Raw genomic sequence first — 20,103 nt, forward strand, 5'->3', positions numbered from 1 at the left:
GATATAGAATCTATTTATAAATAATTCCAGCCGAGTGATAATAAAGGATGCTCTCTGGCAGTGGGAGTGCACCGCTTCCTGTAAGCTTGCTTACTTTTTAAGGTAAACATGGACTTGGATGATTCTGACGCAGCCTGTCTTCTCTCACATTATTTCTTGTTTGGGAACAGACTGTACAAAAAGGCTCTGAAGGAAAATCTGTGACTCTGCTAAGTGTCCTGCTGACATCCAGTCCTTCAGTGAAAACATAATGATCCACTAAGAAAATGTTGCATTCAACGCTTTTTTTGTTTAATCAAATATTTACTAAAAACCCCAGTAGGATCATGAAAGACTTGTGGTTTTAAGGCTTTGGTTATTATTTTACCCAACTTCCCACTCCGTCCAGTGTCAGCACAATGTAAATACGTTTAATATCACCACAAAAAGTGCACGAGCAGAGCCCGACGCCACATGGAGTCAAAGCCTTCACACAACATTGCTTTTAAATAGGTTTCTCTGTCTGTCCCTCTGGAAGTATCAGTAATGCTGTTTTTAATCCAAAAAAGCAAAGCAGGGATCTTAATTACATATAAACCTAAACGTATTATTCAGTGGCCACAGAGGCTAGTGTAGAAACCACAAAAATATTAGTCAAAGAAAAGATGATAAAACATTTGAACTATAAACTCAAAGTGGAAACAAAAAACCTGATTTACTCCTATTACATTCATACTGACTGGGGTAAGCATTGCTACCAGATGCCAAAACCCTTCTGATCACGTCTAGCATCCTTAATACCTTTATTGACACCAGGGCTGAAGGGCTGAAGTGTCTTGGTTAAAGACAAATACAATATAATGGGATCAAGCAGCTGATTATATTTCAGTTGGTTGCCATTCTGTCCTCATTTCAGGTTTTGTTCTCCAACATCGAGGAGATTCTCGCAGTTCACAAAGACTTTCTGTCCATGGTGGAGGAGGTGCTACAACCGGAGCCTCACGCTCACCACGAAATCGGACGCTGCTTTTTGCATTTTGTAAGTACGACGGACATCTGTACAGCTGTGGTTCCTCAATCTGTCTATCCATTCCATATACTTGTATTATCAGTGCAGGATCTGGAGATCAGGGGCCTCATTTATAAAAGTGTGCCTAGGTAAGCACACTTCAGCTGGCGTACGCTAAAATCCAGGAAGTGCGTACAAATCTTTTTTTTTAAGATTTATAAACGAGGGCGCACGTACGTCCCACGTCTGTTTCCGTTTATAAATCGCAATCAACTCGAAGGCGCACGTGAAGAAACACCTCACTACGCCAATTTGATGACCATAAACGGACCGGTGAATGCCCTGAATGAATATTCACTAATCCAAATTGGGTGGACCGAGAGGGAAAACGAGCAATTAAAACAAATTTCACTCAATGTGAGGTGGAGGCAGATAAGCCACTGTTGTGGGGTGGGGCAAGTGGAGGGGGGTGCAGAGTTTTTATGACAGTGACATAACCAAAAGGGACCTTTAGGGGAAACGCTAAGTGCAAGTTACTTAGTTCTGCTTTAAGAGACTATTGTTATTGTGAGTCCGTCACAGCGCTTCAGGGTCCATTTTTATCTAAGCAGCAGCAGTCATTCAAATTCTCACCGGAGTGTTAAGCTGATAAGTCACTTTCTTCTCCTCCTCATCTCTATTAACTACAGTAGTGCATTTACAGTGATAATCATTTGCTTTGACCAACCGCTGTGTCGCATTGTGTCACAAATACGTCAGACCAGCGATAGAAGGCGATATTACAGGTCCATGAGTGGAGTTACCAGCGGAGGGGAGGATATTTAGCTTGTGATGTCACAAACTTAGAAAATTTGAAACAGAGCAATTTTTTCTGTGTTGTAAGACTTACGCAGACCACAAACAAATGACTGGATGGTTTTATTTCACATTTTGTGTGTCGGTGGACACTCAAGTTACCTCATATGTGATCAAAAAACCTTCAAAGGTGGATTTTTCATAATATGTCCACTTTAAGACACATTCAGAAAAATCATGCATTTATCATATTTCATTTATTTTTATATGTATATTTCATTTTTTTTTTAATCTTTATTTATAGCATAGTTTTTTTCATTTTGGCAGGTGTGAATGTTGTCATAAGAAGCTGACTATTATATCCTTATAATTGTCTTTATTTGTTTGCAAGAGCATGCTACAATTAGATCACAGTCAGAATGCAAAAAAGTATTAAAACACAAGTGAACCAGAGGGAGCTGCTTTATCCAGTGCTGCAGAGAAAGAAAGAGAAAAAAACAACAACTCTTCAATTTATTTCCAGTTGTTACCAGAAGAGATGAACATTTCATAAAAGATCAACAGATAAAAGAAGTCAGTGCGTTAAGATACGTTTAGGTATACTCCATTGTTGTTCTGGGACTATTATGTCATCCTGCAGATGCGTTACTGTTACTCCCTTAGCAATCCAACCATATCCCTGGTGTGAAAGCAGCCTTAAAGTCACTCATTAAAGTCACATTATTCACTGTTTGTGGATGGAAAAGCATCCGGATGAAGCCGTAGGCCTTTTCTATCATCCGCCCCCACTGTTTCATCTAAAAACTATTACTAAGCCTCTGATTATTATACTTTGTGCATTTTATACCTTAGCCTATACATAACCTTCATTTCTTCATTGTTGTGAGCACGGTTTTGTCTCTGAACTGACGTCAAAGGACAATTAGCAGCTTCTGCAGCTTTTCGTCACTTCATCTCGACATATGACTCACGATGAGTGCGTGTACATACATACGCAATAAGCTTGATAGAGCTCTGATTTACAGCTTTATTTTACTATTTATGTCAAGTTTCTGTCATGCAGAACCTTGAGGCACCTGGAATTAAATCCTCTGAGTACTAAATCACACATTCCCAACTCCTCCGAGTGTTCTACCAGGTGAAAGGGAGATGATCTACACTGTAGTTAGGCTGATACGGACATGAACTCAGTTTGGAAATTAAGCACTTTATTGGAGAAAAAAAAAAAAAGTAAACCCTCACGATTCAATGCTTATAATTTATTCATTTGTAAACATGTTGGTTCATAAAGACAAAGATAACAAACGAGAGTTGTAATTCTTTTGTTCTTCGTGGCTTCTCTTCTTTCTGTGATTTGTTGATGCTATTAAATATCCCAAGAACAACCAAAGCCAGCCAGCTGGACAGTTCTTCGGTCCAGTTGCGTTCACTACAAACTTCTCTCCGTTTTTGCAGTGAAATCAATCTCCGAGATGCACAGTATTCATCACATTAGGTTGGCTGATTTAATCACTTCTTAGAAAATATGATCCCAGGGGAAGCAAAACGTGTACCGTGAATCACAGAGCTTTATTAGCACCTCTGCTTGTTGTAATTTTGAGTTGAGCTTTGATTTCAGAAGCTGAAGTTCTGCCTACTCTTGTTTCTGCGTCTCTGTGACTTTGTAGTGATTTACAGGCATTATGGTTGGGTTCCTTTTCACGCTCCCAGAGACAAAAGAGGATGAATGTTGCTTAAAACGCTGTGGTGTAAAGTTATCAATCATTAGGCTGCACCTTGTTAGAGATGGATGATAAAGCAGTTTCATTTGTATATTTACTTTATGGTGAGTGCAGTAGATTGTCTGCCATGTTATCCATTTATTTAAATTTTTCATATTTCTCTGGTACTTTTGTCTTCTATGATAGCCAATACAATGAAATCTGCTTCCTGATACCCTCCTCCCCTTCCCGTTTTCTTCTTCTTGTATTTGTGTCTTTAACATTCTTTTTTACACCCATTCATCCTTCTCACTTTTGATTTGTTTCTGGCTCTCACAGAGGAGCCGTTTTCAGATTTACGACGAATACTGCGGAAATCATGAGAAGGCCCAGAGGCTGCTGCTGGAGCTGAATAAAATCCGAAGCGTCAGGACGTGTTTATTGGTGAGAAAACACACGAAAGGAGGGGTATTTTATTTGGCTGGAAGAAGGGCCAGGATTTTTTTTTTATTTTAGCAGGCATTTCTTCTTTGGATTGAAGTTGATTGTGAGGTTGGGTGAAGTTGGACTTTCTGTTAATTAATCAGATTTTCCAACCACATGAATCCAACTTTATTTAGTCATTGAAAACAATGATTTGTGGAAACGCCCAAAGCTGTTCTGTGTTGTGGAGAATCCGAGCAATTCTTTTAGACTTTTAAAGTCAGATTTAAATAAATAAAGTTTTTTTTTAGAATGTACAATGAAACAAGATGAGAAGAAAAAAAAGGTTTATTTTTACTTTCTCAAGCCACTTAAAGCTGCTACCATGACATTTTTATTAGATAAAATCATAGTGTATGCCTCATGAATCAATGAATGGAACATTATTTACTCCAAAAAAAAAAAAGGTTGAATTGTCGCTTGAATGTTTGTTTTGGTCTCCACTGCAAACACTCTCTTTTTGACATTGTCAGAAAAAGTTTTGTGCATTGCATTGTGGGTAGCGGAGTCCCATAGATGGATGCAAAGAAGTGTCTTTACTTCATTCTAATTATGATTTCTTGTTTTTCTTTTGATTCACATCATTTTTGTTCTAGTTTGTTTCCTCGTGATATCTCCTCACTCCACGAGACATTCAATCTTTCTGTGTACACAAGAAAATAAGCATCTGCTTTTGATTTGACACAACTTTCAATTTATGAAAACACCAGAAATATGTTGGGAAGTCACTTTAGCATTTTAAATCAAACACAAGAAATCACAGTAAGAACAAAGTACAAAAAAGTTCTATGCATCAGTCTATGGCAGTGGTTACCAAACTGGGGCACGTGTACCCCTAGGAGTACTTGAACACCTCTCAGGAGGTACACAGAAACATTTGTGAGTTTATTTTTCACCTTATAGATTTTTTTTTTACATGCACACAGACTTTTTTTCTTATCCATCAATAATAATTTGTCTCTTTAAAATACACCAAAAAGTGAAGTTCCAATTCTAAAATGAGCAAAACACCATAAATACATGAATAAAAAGGCCTAAATTCAAGGTAAATGTTGGACAAAACACAGGAAATAGTTTAGACAAGCATGCAGACACAAACAAATAATGTATAACTAAGTTTGGGAAACACTGGTCCACAGGATTCCACATCCCACAATGCATTGCGCAAAACAAACTTTCGAATAGCAATTTCAACCTTTTTCCTTATTTTATTTTTTTTTTTGGAGTAAATGATGTTTGATTTATTGATATATGAGGCATTTACTCTAATTTTATCTAATTAAAAAGCATTTTTAACGTAGGGAAAAACCACTTTAATGTGAAACTGCCAATGAGGCGAATAATTTCACAGATCAGATGATCGTGATTATATTTCAGTATATTTAAAACATGGTTTTGACACTGTAATTATTAGATTGTGTCAAACAAAAAGATGATAGAAAAGATTTTGATGGGGCATGAAATTAAATGTAGCATTGGTTAATAAATAAGAAAAAGTAAGAAAAATTGTCCAATTTGAAAAAAAAAAGAAAAAGTGTTCATTAAAATAGTCATGATTGCTGATACACACTTTTTAAGATCAAATAAGAGCCTGAGAAACCACAGTTACTGGTTTTCTCTTAGACACACAAACACACCATCACCCACACAAGACAGCTGGACAGTGTAAAAAGCCAGCAGTTCTGTTTCAGGGTGTCTGACAGCTGATGTGAGTCCATGTGTAGGCGGACTTCACTTCCTGTCCCGACACTCTTAGTAACTTTCACTTCCACAGGGAGAGCGTCGTGTTTCTAGAACAAAAGAGGAGTCTACGTTCTAGATACTGGCTCACCTTCAGAGATCAAAAATCAGACTTTTCCCTGTTTAATTCTTAATTTTCACAGTTTCCTTTATGGGAGTTTATATCATACCTTATGTTTTGCTGGACATCTGTTAAGGAAAGCTACTTTGAACATAAGATTTACAGCAAATGAAGAACCAAGACTATCTTGTATTGATTAGTCCGAGCTATGAGTGGCCATGTGACCTTTTTTCCCACTAATTAATGGAGGTGGATATAAAACACTGTACGCACCATCAAAGCAAGAGCTCTGTGTCTTATTTACTCTCCATACATGTCTTTCATCATGAAAACCAGAAAGAGCCTTCGATATTAATTGATTTCTGTCTTAATGGGCTGTTTATGGTCTTGACCTTTTGGTGACCTGGCCTTCCATCAGTGTCGTTTTGGTTTTGTTAGCTTCCACGCTACGGTCAGCCATGAGCTAATGTAGCTCAGGTCAGCTCAGTGACCAGGATAGGGATATCCTCTAACCCCCAGTAAACCTTTGGCCTTTTCACTGCTGTGAAACCAACTTTATTGTTTGCATAGTAAAGCAGCAGAGCCTGCAGGAAGGTGAGCATGAACATTAGCAGTTAAACACCAATAACTTTAAAGCCTGCCACATGTAGGTGAAGGTGACTGAAAAAGGACGAAACCCAGCGTCTGGTGATGCCCATGACTTCAAGACTTCAGGCAGTCATTGGCAACAAAGGGTTTTAAACAAAATATTAGAAAAGAACATTTTATCTTCATGCAGTTATTTAGTTTGTCCAATTACTTTTGAACCCCTGAAACCAAAGGGTTTGTGTTTAAAAATGGCTTTACTTTCTCAGATTTTTATACAATCTTTTTGTTCAACCCACTGAATTAAAGCTGAAGGTCTGCACTTCAACTGCATATGAATTGTTTAATTTAAGATTAATTTTAGTACTGTACAGAACCAAAATTAGAAAAAAAATGTCTCTGTCCAAATATTTATGGACCTAACTGTAAATCGTATATCACCATTTTGAAAAAAAATATTGTTTTGTTCCGATCGCCCAGCCCTAGGTGCAAGTAGTTTTTTTTGTCTTCTTTTTAATCTATTAGGCTTTATACTTGCATTTACCACAATGACCGTGCTCAGCAGAATACAAACCCAAATAAAATGCATGTAGAAACTTATCCAAGAGCAAGTTAAACTATAAATTTTACTCTTAATGCAAAGTTTGCATGGACTGAGGACTTTTCAAGTGCAGAGATACACGAGCCTGCTCCTCTTTTTTATGTTTCTCTGCTCCAGTACTCTGCTGTCATGACATAGCTCTAAAAGGGCTGACAAGGTATTGACCAATATGATGTGTGTTGGAGCATGCAGGCGTCCAGGAATGTGGCACTTTAGCTCCAGGATTGGCCATCTCTTACCCCCCCAAGTTAAGCCGCCGATCAGAACAAGTTATCATCAAAAAGTGTTCTAGTCTCCTCACCTCTGGTAGCGCTACTGTAGATATGATCACAGGCAAAATAGGTGGGAAGTCACAGTTGGGAAATAACTTGGTAATAATGCTTGCTAAAATAAATCCAGCAATTTTCAATGCGTTAGCAGGAAATGGGCATAGAAGATTGAGATTCGTGCCTGTATTTGTTAAGTCATGTTATCATTATCATGCAGAAAGTCACAGCCATTGTGAGAAAATAGGCTTTATAATTAATGCGTTTTTCACACATTTGATTTTAAGGTGAAAGAACGACTTTGCCACAAATGTTCACAAAAACAAGAAAGTTCAGTTATTTATATGCATCTTTGACAGAATTAACAAAATGAATCCTTTCTTCTTGTCCACATCCAGAACTGTATGCTGCTGGGAGGACGGAAAAACACAGAGGTTCCTCTGGAGGGTTACCTGGTTGCTCCTATTCAGCGGATGTGCAAGTACCCATTGCTTCTGAGGGTGAGTATGCGTTTTGTACACGCTAACCATTTGTTAGAGCGAGTTACCACACCCACGCCCATGTGCCAACTGCAGCTCATGTTTCTCTTTTCATTTCTCACTACCCAGTCATTAGTCTGGGCTGTCCTCTCTTATTCACATCCACCTCTCCCTCCCTAATAACATTTTGGCCTCATATTCCGACACGTCTCTGCTTGGGATTCCTGACACCACCGCACTGAAGCTAAACCACAGAACCTATCACCACCTTTTCCCTGAACAGCTGCACTGTGACTGGGCTCATTCATGCAGGCACCGTTGGTTGTTAGCTTTAAAAAAGGCCTGTTTTTGAACGTTAAATGTGAGTGAAATTAAATCCTATTTCAAAGGTGTGTCTGCACCGTTGATCTGAGCACTCGCCTCTTAATTTATGTTGTTATGATCTATTAATTCCCCCAGCCACCAGCATGTGTACTGAGAAGTTGTAATAATAAGAGAGTAATTTGATGCTCTGCCATTTGAAGCCTTCCAGCTGCTTCAGCCTCCCTTCTCTCTGTGTAGTGACACAGATACCATCAGATATATGCAGATGAGTGTAAATCAGTTCAGGAACTCTGTGTTTAGACTAGAAATTCACAGATTGTCATTGATGCTATAGTTGAAATCTGGTACACAGTTTGAAGATCCTTTGGATGAAGATTTTTTTTGCTTTAATATGGCCGTGTCATGATGTTTTTTTTTCTGTAGGAACTGCTAAAAAGGACACCAAAGAAGCACAGTGACTACACCTTTGTGCAGGAGTCTCTGCAGATGATGAAGGCCGTTTGCTCCAGCCTCAACGAAGCCAAGCGGCAGATGGAGAAGTTGGAGATTTTGGAAGAATTACAGTCTCACATTGAAGGCTGGGAGGTGAGTTACAACGGCTATGTAATCACTGCAGTGGCCCTTTTGGGGTGGTCAAGTGACCAGGTCAGAATTTTAGAAGCAGTGTGAACACTCAAATCTGGACCATATGTGATTATTTTTCAATTCAAATTCAGACCACTTTCATATGTGGTCCTAAATCAGATGCAGATCTGATTTTTTTCAATGCAACCTCAGTGTGAACAGACATGGTGGATTTGATGCACGTTTGATACATTGACGTCACATTAGAGTGACACACGTCATAAATTTTCCCAGCGGTAGCCTTGCAAAAATGGACGATAGCAGTGATGGAGCAATGTCAATGGAGGGACAGCGAGGTCCTGGACCTAATAGGTGTATGGAGTGACACATAAAGCTTGAAGATTCAGAGCTTCAAGGGGCAGTATTATGAAAAAAATCACTTTATAATGGTTTTGCTATAGTGATATACATTCCTTTTGCCTCATTCAGAGGTTCAAAGTTGAAAAAGTTATGTTTCCTCCCTCCTTTGTTATTCCATGTTTTGTAAAAAGTCAGCTCCAAACGGGCGCCTTGTATCGCCTTTGACTTGACCTGACGTGTTTGTGACCCAAAGTGACGCAGCGTTTGGACAAAACAAATGATTGTCACCTTAAATGCACTATCCCTGTAGTTAGAAGAGGAGAGGAGGAGAAGAAAGTGACTTAGCAGCTTAACACTCGGGTGAGTGTTTGAAATAGCTGACTGACTGCTGCTGATGTGTTAAACATGCACCCTGAAGCGCTGAGACGGACTCACAATCACAATAGTTGATTAAATAGCCATGTGTTTTACTATAATGTGCAGTTTGGCTGAAAACAATAACAACAGTGTGTGGATAGCAGAAGAAAATCACTTTGGTGATCACCGATCTCCTTTGCAAGAGCAAGGCATGAAGTCTGCGTCTACAGACACGCCCACTCATGAATATGCCAAGTGTTAAATATCACCAAGTGTTACTAGCAGAGGAAAGCTGTGACATAACTGCATTCATAACACATGAAGGACTGCCCTGCGTTCGTAGAGTATGATATGGACTGTGTTCAGTCTTAGGTGCATCTCCAAACTCATGTCACTGGTGCTAAAAGATCTTACAGGAGTCCAGAATTACCTGGATGATGTCATAATGTATACAGCTAAATAATGAAAAATGTCATTTTAACCAGAGAAGTCTGCAGTTTCTTGGCCAAGTCATTTCATCTTAAGGTTTGCTGCCAAATGAGGATCACCTCAAGGCGATCACAGAAGTTCCAACACCTACCAACCCCACTGCTCTACGCTCATTCCTGGGCCTCACAGCATGGTATGCTAGATTTGTGGAAAATTATGCATCACTGTTTGAGCCGATAAGAGAATGCCTGCATGATGGTACCTTCAGGTGTACCGCTGCTGACCCGACCATTGTTTTTACTGATGCTTTGGATTATGGTCTGGGTGCCATATTGACTCAGGTGCATCATGATAAGACAGAACACACAGTTTCCTTTTTTTACACATTCACTCACACCAGTAGAGCGGAAATACTTTGTTGTAGAGAAGGAAGCATTGGCCTGTGTGTGGGCCACTGAAATATGGACGACTTTTCTGTGGGGGATCAAGATTCACGTGGCGCACAGATCACCAGGCTCTGACCACACTGCGAGTTACAAAAGGACTTGGACGTGCAGGAATCCATATTGCACAATGGTCTGCCAGACTTTTGTGTTTCACTCTATGATGTGGTGTACCGTGCTGGTGCACAGAACTTTGCTGCTGACTGTCTTTCTAGGTTGCCCCCACATCAGAAGAGAATGCAGTGCCAGTGATGGAAGCTGAGCTGGTTTCCCTGCTGGATACAAAACTGAAAGTCCTGTCAGTGAAAGATTTCACTGTAACATGTGGGGTGTGCCCAGAACTCACTGCTCTGAGAGTACAGATAAAAAAGGGATGGCCTAAAACAGCTTGTTAACCTGGCACATGAAACCCACCAGGGTGTGGTCCACATTAAGGCTGCGTGACTTACACTCTTGGCCAAGTATGGCCATGTGTGCAGGAGAGCATCACAGCGTGTGTGTGACGTGTCTGAGGAACGTGCTAAAACTCATGCAACACCACTTCAGCCTATTTCTCTACCAGATGGTTCATAGCAGAAGGACTGCAACCTGTGACTGCTGCTATGCAGTGACACTGATTGACTACTACACCAAGTGGTCGGAGGTCGCCTTTACTCTCTCCATCACAGCCTCAGCGATCACTACTTTCCTGTCTACAGTGTTCTCCATGTTTGGCAATCTTACAGAACTCATTAGTGATAATGGAACACAATTTACCTCAAGTGAGTGTGCAGACTTCCTATCAGTGAGAGATATTAAACACAGAAAAGTGTCTCTGTATTATCCTCATGCAAACAGAGCCGTGGAACCCATTCTTAAAGAAACACTCCTCACCGCTGAGCAGGAAAAGAAATCGATCATACAAGAGTTCTTGCTCATGTAAAATGCAACACCACAAGGATGTCTCCTCACGTGCTCATGTTCAACAGAAAGATGCGCACAAAAGTAAACATAGGACCAGCAAGCAAAGCTACACCACTGCTAGAGAAGCAACTGTGTGAATGTGTCACAGTCAAACAGAATTCCTGAAAATCCTACACAGATGTTAAAAGAGGTGTACAAGTGCATAGGATCTAAAAGGGAAGTCTGGTCAGAGTGAGAAAACCATTCCATGTTAAAAAAAAAGGACTGTCAAAAGTTCTCCCACCTGCCAGAGTGATAGAGAAAGCAGGTATAAGTTCCTATGTGCTGGAGGATGGTCATACATGGAATGCATCTCATCTCTCTCTGGTCCCATCAAAACTAAGACTGCTGCTCCAGCCCCTGAACCAGAACTTGCACCACCACTGTCTGATAACGCGCCTAGACCCACTAGGTTCAGAAAACAGTGGCTTAACGATTACAAACACTAATGGGGGGGATATTGAAATGGGAAATGATGTAAAAAACAAACAAAAAACATTCCAGACAATGCTGCCTCTCAATATTCCTTTCCACACACATAACAACTGCCCAACAAAAAAAATCAGATTTGAGCAAAACATTTATGAAAGATTAATTTTGTGTTCTTTTTAACTTTCAAACTTAAACACATTTGCACACCAACACTCACCAGGAATTGACTAATCTCCAAAGCCTTTGTACTTGTTGCTGGAAACAATGATGTGCTCATAATGGCTAAATTCTTCCTGCATGGATGAACGTGTAGTCAAAGCCATCCTGACCAATCCAATCATCATCAGGTGGATTGCTCTTGTGCCGAGGGATGACTTTATTCTTCTATAGCTGCTGGATGTCTCAGTGAAAGGCCAGCAGGCTAATAATGGTTGTAAAGTAGTAATGGTAATTATAGGATGCTCTGAGAAATCACCTGGCTCCAGGAAAAGATGATCCCTCTTGAAACTCAGTTATTACTTACGAGAGATTTAATGTGAATTTATTAAATATGAAACTTGCAGTCGTTTATGGTAAATGGTGGGTTTTATTTAGAAAAAAGCAGGTTTTACAAACCTTTTTCCTGTGCCTTAAAAAGGCAAATATACGTCTTCAACCAATGCTACTTGTCTATTGTAACAAGAAAGTCATGGACCATTGATGGAATTATTTGAATTTATTGTTAAATTAGCATCCACCTCTAGAGGTGGGCTGGGGTATCTAGCTATCAATCAATCAAACTTTATTAATATAGCACATTTTTTACAAATTAAATTGCCAAGTGATTCACAGAATGTTGCTTAAGTGATTGACAAAAGTTAAAATGATTAAGAAAAATAAATAAAAAAATGTACACAGAAGTAATTTAATAAAATTATCACAAATAAGAAATCAGTGTCAGAGATAAAAAAAAACAACATTAAAACATTAAAATTAGCATCTAAACAGTAAAACTTAAGTGCAAAAATAATAAAAGACATAACAAATCAAATAAATCAAAGAATAAAAATGTAAATTAAATTAAATGCATAAATTATGTTCATTTTCAAAAAGCAAAAAAGTGACACTGAGGATAAACAACATCAGAATGATTTGATGGATTAACCATATTTAGTATTAAATACCCTTTCAATGTATGTCTTTCTGGATGGAATATCAAAGAAGAAGTTTGTGGCTTGTTGCTTTTTCCAAAGTTCACTCTCACGCCCACACTTAAACACCAAAGCTGAATGTGATTTATCTCTCCTATTCAGGGGCTCAGTTCATGGCACGCTCAATTGAATTAGGCACGAACACCTCCTACACCTGCTGTAGGTCGTCTGTTTAGTCGGACCACACAGGCTCTCATGGTCTATGGTTCCCACAATCATCAAAAGCTTTGTTGCTGGCACACAGCAATATTTATTTTTTTTATGTTAATTTTGGGTTCATATCCTACGGAAACAGTTTTCATTCATTACAAAATCAGTTTTTTCTGAATAATTAATTTTTTGGTTTGTTTTTGGACTCTTTTTTGGACTATTTTGGTTTTTTCAGTTTTTTTGGAGTAATTTTTTTCTGTTTTCTGACATTTTTTTTTCTGTTTTTTGTGCTAAAGTTTTTTTCCCAGTTTTTCAGACTATTTTATTTTTTGAGCTTCAAGGGCTTTTCAACAGATGCATTTATTTTCTTTATTCAGAGCAAACATGGCTGGCTTGTTTAATTTGATGAAAATGTACTTTCAACTTGGTTTAAGACACTGGGAGATAGTTTATCTTTAAGCCATATTGATGGCATTAAAATTTCAGGAGACTGCTGAAAAAAAAATGGAATGGGTAGAGAGTTGATGCGCGAAGCAAGGAGTAGCCATTGGATGGATGTTCTTGCGGGATTTCCAAATATCTCCATAATTCAGAAAAAAAACAATTTGCACGAAAAAACAGAAAAAAATTATTCTGAAAAACAAAGGAAGAAAAGAAAAAATAGCCCAAAAAACAAACCAAAAAAATGTAATAATTCAGAAAAAAAATGATTTTTTTGTTTCTTCAAGTGAATGCAATACACTTCCGTAAAATCCCATCCCGGTGCTACAATAAATGTAAATTAAATTACACATGATAAACAGACTGAATCTCACTCTGACGTGTGGCAACATCTTGTTTTTCACTTTTCTTCTCAAACATTTTGCAAGGAGTCGCCATCGGATGGATTTCCAAGTATCACGATAATTCAGAAAAAAAATTTGCACGAAAAACAGAAAAAATTACTTTAAAACATAGAAAAAAAATGTGTCCGATAAACTGAAAAAATTACTCTGAAAAACAGAAAAAGAAAAAAAAATGTCCAAAAAAACAGAAAAAACGGCCCCAAAAAATAAATTATTCAGAAAAAAAGTATTTTTTTTTTCCAGTAAATGCAATAAACTTCCATAAAAATCCCATCCAGGTGCTGTAATTCATGTAAACTAGCTCATTCTAGTGCTGCACTCTTAACTACAGAGAAGAAGAGGAAAGGAGGAGAAACAGAGAAAACTCAGCGATTGTTGGTTTTTGTTTTTCTGTGTGGGTGTCAGAGGAGTGATGGAGGGACAGGGAGTGATTGTGAAAGCTGCTGTTTTTCCGTTAGCGCTGGTCCAGCTGGGGATGATTGCTCGTTAGCGCTGACCTGGACCACAGCTGGACACCCTCAGGGCCACCCTTAGGGCCACCCTTAGGGCCTCACTCAGGGCCTCCTGGCAGGTCTGCTGCTGGTGAGTGTGGGCGAGGTAGGGTGACAGCCCGATTGTGGTCACCATGGTTCTGGCTGCCAGCCTCTGTCAGAGCTGTGGTTTAAGCCTCAATCGTCTGTGTTTTGTCACTGTCAGCTATAAAAAACAAAGGTTAATGCCAGAGTGCAGCGTTTGTTTTTAATCTTTACACATTTTGTTCCTGGGTTTGAACAGTAACGGGAGGTAAAGTGTTTTCCTGCCTCACTGTGAGAAGGTGGAGGTTGTAGTCTTTACTTTTTGGAGTTTGTAAACTCTCTCTGAGAGTTTTTGGCTTTTCTTTAAGGTTCTACATTTTGTCACAGTGTTGACAAACACAAAGATCACATTATCAACATTATTAAACGTTTTGAGCATTAATATACAGGAAAGATGAATGGTTTTTGTGTTTTTAATCATTTGTGTATTTTTATTCTTTTGTGTGTTGAGTCATTTCTGTGTATTTTCATTGTCATTTTGTATATTTTTCTGTTTTTGTAGTCTTGTGTTTTCTTGTAGTCATTTTTTCATAGTTTTTGTATTTTTGTGTTTTTTTCTGTTATTTTGTGTGTTGTGTTTTTTCGTGTATTTTTCCCATTGTCTTTTGTGTTTTCAGAATAAATGTTGTGTATTTTTTGTAATTCTGTATTGTTTTTGGAGTCATTTTTGTATTTTTGATGCAGTCTTTTGTATTTTTGTTGTCCCCCTGTGTTTTGAGTCATTTTGTGTATTTGTACTGTCATGTTTTGTGTTTTTGCAGTAATTATTTTCTATTTTGTATTGTCCCTTTGAGTATTTTTTGTAATTTTGTATGTTTTTTGGAGTCATTTTGTGTATTTTGGATGTACTGTAGTCTTTTGTAGTTGTGTTGTCCTTTTGTGTGGTTTTCTGTAATTTTGTGTATTGTAAGTCATTTTGTGTTTTTGCCGTCACTTTTGTGTGTTTTTATTGTCTTTTGTATATATTTTTCCAGTCGTCTTTTGTGTTTTCGGAGTTGTAATTGAGTTTTTTTTATTGTCCTTTTGTGTATTTTTTGCATGTTTTTTTGAGTCATTTTGTGTATTTTTCTTGTTGTCTTTTGTGTTTTTCTTTAATGATGTCATGTTTATTTTGGGAGCCAGACAAAATTAGACCGTGGGCCGCTAGTTGCCATGTCTGCTCTAAATAAACGAATGTGTGACTGTAATGAACTTCTGATCTGTTTACAGTGTAACTTGAAACTGTTATTACTAAAAGAAGAGCCGGGCAGATTAACATGTACATAGATCAATAAATGTTGCCACGGGACGACTTTAAAGGGTTGCATTAAGTAAATGAGGTGATAAGGCGGATGGCTGGGGGTTGATGGGATTGTTTAAACATGCCCTGTAACACAAAGGAGGAAGTGTTGGTTCTCCTGTTAAGGAACTGCGGCTTTATTACCCATCGAGGTGTGATGCTGCTTTTGGCCTTTCTGCGTCTTGAGTGCAACATATTTGCCAGCTGTTAAGTACTTAAACATCTGCTTGTGAGCCCTGAAAGAGCGAAGGATTCTTTCAGAGGAAAAAGTCTCACAGAATATGCTTTAAAAACAAGAATCTATCACAAATACAGAATAAATGGGGGGAAAATAGCGGAGAGCAGGAGAGGATTTGACCCTCTGATGTTTCCAGCAGAAGGAAACGCTGAGCACATTTTCCGCCTCTGTGCGCCTCTGAGTTATTTTTAGTTTTTGAAGTCCCAATCAAACATGGTACATAAATTCCCTGAGCGGACAAGGTAAGGAAAAGAGACAGCGCACTTTATCACTCGCAGCAGAAACCAACACGGGTACCAGGCTTGACTATAGAGTTGAACTGGACGGGATGTTTTTCTATCGAAGCTATTAACAACCGGCTGTTTTAAAATCCCACAGCAATCTACTCTGAGGAAGCAGGGGGTGTTTTTACAGACCCCTGAGAGGGAGAACAGGAAAGGCTGGGCCCAGTGATCCCTCCTCCTCTGCAGATGCTCTGAGAAAACTGAATGGAATAGAAATAATGAGTTAAAACCTTCTGCAGACACTTGAAATGTTTATTTTTAAACCTTACTATGATCTGTGTTAATGCATTTATGTTTTTTGTAGGGCTCTAATATTACCGACACGTGCACGGAGATGCTAATGCAAGGGGTCCTGTTGAAGATCTCAGCCGGAAACATACAAGAGAGGATTTTCTTCTTGTTTGACAAGCTTCTGGTCTACTGCAAGAAGAAAAACAGGTGTCTACACTCTCTGAGTATGAAAAATCGATTTCTCCATGTAGAAAAATCCACAACGTGGGGATAATTGGAAATTCTCATTAGGGTGTGTCTTTTATAAAATGATTGGTTGTGCTTATTTCCAGATTGAATCATTTGAAGCACAAATATTGTATCAGTTCCCAAGAAAATTTCGGATCCATGAGTCATGCTTTTAGCAAACCAACAGTCAAGCTGCCATTACCTACTTTGATTTGCTTTTCGTGTGGTTTGCAGCGATGACATGACCAAACAAATCAATTTAATGATCACAAAGGAAAAAATAAATGGAAAAAAAACCCAACAGATTAGCCAAAAGGCAACATTTAATAAGCTCTCTAAATCACATATTTATCTGCACCTAATCAACTTCAATTCACGTTCCAATGTTTTACATCATACATATCACAGCACAGTCATCTAATGGCATTAATAATGTGATGTGGATGGAAACCCCCCCCAAATTTCACTTTGGTTTGGCAGACACTGAGTGACAGCATGAAGGAAAAACTGATGTAGTCCAGGGTATACACAGATACACTGTAAAGAATAAAAAGTTGATTTTACTTTAAAATAAATATGCAAACTCGTGTTAAAAACCCAACAACAAATTGACTTAGATCAATTAGATTTGATTACCTTATAAATTAATTGAGTAAGGCAACGAGTTTCCATTCAGAAAAAAGAAAGAAAATGAAGTCAACTTATTATTCTTTACAGTGTATACGGTGCAGGCTTACTTATTTTTCAGTCAGCATTGCATGATATACCATGAACACAGGATCTGCGAGCCAAACAGGGATTTGTTGTAGTTTTTTTATTTGTGTTTGGAGTCATTTTGTTTGTGTTATTTTGATAAATATTTGTATTTTTCTCGTGTATTTTTGTAATTCTATATATTATACAATATATTTTAAATTCATGCAGCCTTCTTGGGTGGCCAAACTTTTCCTGATTGAGTCATGATTATTTTATAATAATGGTAAATTCTGGCCCATGCTGCCTATTGCAAAGCGACTGTTTAAAGAGAGTATGGGCCAGTATTTGGTTAGTAATTTCATAATACTTCCTCCCTGTGATGAAGCAGCAGAAATGATAATGAGCACATTCTGCTAATGGAATTTTGAGTAACTTAAATAAAATTGGCTCACGTGTCACTCTCTCTAAAACTAGTGTTTTTATGAGATTTTTTAAGAAAAAGGGCAAAAACTAAGTGTACCCACTTCTCCAGGGACCACTACTTAAGAGGTTGAGCCATCTAGTTAGCATGAGTGGGTAGTATGAGGAGAAGTGAACTCCATTTATCTTCATCACTGTTAAACCATATCAATTGGTCACTTAAACAAGGTTTATTGGTCCTTAAAATGTAAAAAAATATAGTCAAAAAGTTGGGAAAAACAAGTTTTATTTTGGTCAGACTCCAAATTTAACACCAAACAGAGTTTTCCATTCATCCTATATGTCCCAATTGACAGGAATAACTGATCGGGGTGTTTTAGCCACAGCATGAGACACCACTGAATTTCGAGACAGCACGGTGAATGGAAGTGAGTCCATTGTAGATTTAAACACAATCGCCTCAGACGAGAGCTGTATTTTTGAAAAGACTTTCACCCAATTGTCCAGCTGTATCAATTTGGCTCCATTCACACTGAAGTCCTTCTTACATACTCCTAGAGGAGAGAAGAAAAGCATCCTGCACAATGTGGGATCCTTAACTCACTGCTACAAAACTGGAGAACATGGTTTATTTGATTTATGTGGTGTTAGAAGCTGAAACTTACATTATCCAGTAAAGCTACATGGTTTATTGAGTTCTTCTTTCTTCTTAAGGCGTCTAAAAAACAGCAAGACATCCACTGAGGGTCCTCGCTACCTGTTCAGAGGAAGAATTAACACCGAAGTGATGGAGGTGGAGAATGTGGACGATGGCACAGGTGTGAGAGTCTGCTTTACTGGTAGAACTGCATGGGTTCAAACCTTTACCATAAAGTCCAAATGAAAAGTATTAGTTACTCTTCTTTGTCATGCTAGTAGAACTGTAGGGGTTACAACTTTTACCATAAGGACCAAACGAAGTGCAAAAATGTGTTCTTGGATGAAGATTTCCCTTCAGACATATTTTAAACAGCTATAGCTAAATGTCCTCGGGCTTCTGTTTGTGCAAGAACTTACTGAACTCATGCTTTTGTGTGTTTTGGCTGTACATAGCCCCTGATTATCATTTATACGTGTAGAAGCCATCATTTCCTCTCCAGCAAATCTAGATAGGCAGTATTATTGGGCGGTTTCTTCAGCCAGTGATGGGTGGATTTTGGTCTGGAGAGGCAGTGGAAGGATAACCACGTAAAGTAACATTAACTCCTGGGTGTCCTGCACCACAGGCTGAAGATCTCAATCTGAAACCCAAGGTGACGGCAGTGTTTTTCATACATAATGAAAGTGCTTTGGTTTCTTTTTGCCCCCCAATGCAATCCACTGCCTGGTGCTGAAATACAACCTTGAGACGTTTCAAATGAAGGACATCGTGTTTGCTTTCGGACATGATTATAATTGATGAACGTGATAGTTAACTTTTTGTTACGCCCTTATGGGGAAAACTTCGGATCTCAGTGTTTGAAGCATTTGAAATGTTTTCTGGGAGCTGTGATTCGATTGAACAAGTTAATTTCCTCTTGTTCGAAGTTTGGATGTTTTAAACATACAATAAAAGTGTAAATGGTAAATTACAAATGGGCATCTGCTGTGTGGAAGGATGGGCTACAGTAATGGTGATGGATGTTCTCCCTTCTGGATTTATGTCGCCTCATTTATCTCATCAAAGAAGTGAGATAAGCTAAGATCCACTCAACAGAAAGTCTCCAGCGCTGTTACATTGTCTCACAAAAACTATATTATTCATTTAATGTAGATTCATGGTGAAGTCTTTTGAGAAGAAGAAGAAAACTTTACTCATCGTTTAGTTTTTTGGATCTCAATTGTGTTTATTCAGGTCCTTCAGGGTTTTACAGAGGGAAGTTCGTGTGAACATTTTGCAATACACAGCAGTCATGTAGTATTTTCTATTAATTATAATAGGTATTCTGCAGATGACTGGAATGTGTGCAGACCACAGTATCAATGGGTAGATATGCAGCTGTGCTTTTTCTCCTTTACAAAGTTGCACCAAAGTCCAAGTAAAATATTTAGGAATATTTCCCCCTCTGGGAACTGTTTTACACCATCCTTGACTAGGATTTCTCATTCTGTGGGTGGACAGTTAACTTTGCCAATATCATCTGGTGCAATATGATGAAAATACTGCAAAGTTTGGTTAAAATTGGAAGTGTTTTGTTTGTTTTTTTGCATTTCTTTGTGGCTGTATAAGCTAAGAGTTGCTTTCTTAGAGGAATATTCCAGTTGCTCGATTGGATCTGACAAATTTTGCTTTAAAAAAAGCTTTGGTTTGTTTAAGTCAATGCAAACAGGGCTATTGATACATAGTTATGCTAATTAGCATGAATTAGCTTGTATTTTAAATGAAGCAGAGAGTTGATT

The 20,103-nt window shown here is 38.3% G+C and overlaps 1 protein-coding gene across 6 annotated transcripts in view; it reads left to right on the forward strand.

The window, feature by feature from the left end:
• prex2 (phosphatidylinositol-3,4,5-trisphosphate-dependent Rac exchange factor 2) overlaps positions 1 to 20,103 on the forward strand; it is a 126,259-nt gene that overhangs the window by 39,976 nt on the left and 66,180 nt on the right. For 2 of the 6 annotated variants that reach the window (XM_028434254.1, XM_028434253.1), the window contains exons 3-8: positions 896 to 1,018; positions 3,823 to 3,927; positions 7,618 to 7,719; positions 8,446 to 8,607; positions 16,415 to 16,548; positions 18,400 to 18,503. In XM_028434254.1, coding sequence (XP_028290055.1) covers positions 896 to 1,018; positions 3,823 to 3,927; positions 7,618 to 7,719; positions 8,446 to 8,607; positions 16,415 to 16,548; positions 18,400 to 18,503 — 730 coding nt within the window. Of the gene's footprint in view, positions 1 to 895; positions 1,019 to 3,822; positions 3,928 to 7,617; positions 7,720 to 8,445; positions 8,608 to 9,777; positions 9,926 to 14,193; positions 14,317 to 16,189; positions 16,333 to 16,414; positions 16,566 to 18,399; positions 18,504 to 20,103 lie in introns of those variants that run through there. The other 4 variants (XM_028434255.1, XM_028434256.1, XM_028434258.1 and 1 more) reach the window with 4 other exon arrangements.

The sequence above is a fragment of the Gouania willdenowi genome, chromosome 20 (assembly GCF_900634775.1).
Source record: "Gouania willdenowi chromosome 20, fGouWil2.1, whole genome shotgun sequence".
Taxonomy (NCBI): Eukaryota; Metazoa; Chordata; class Actinopteri; order Blenniiformes; family Gobiesocidae; genus Gouania; species Gouania willdenowi.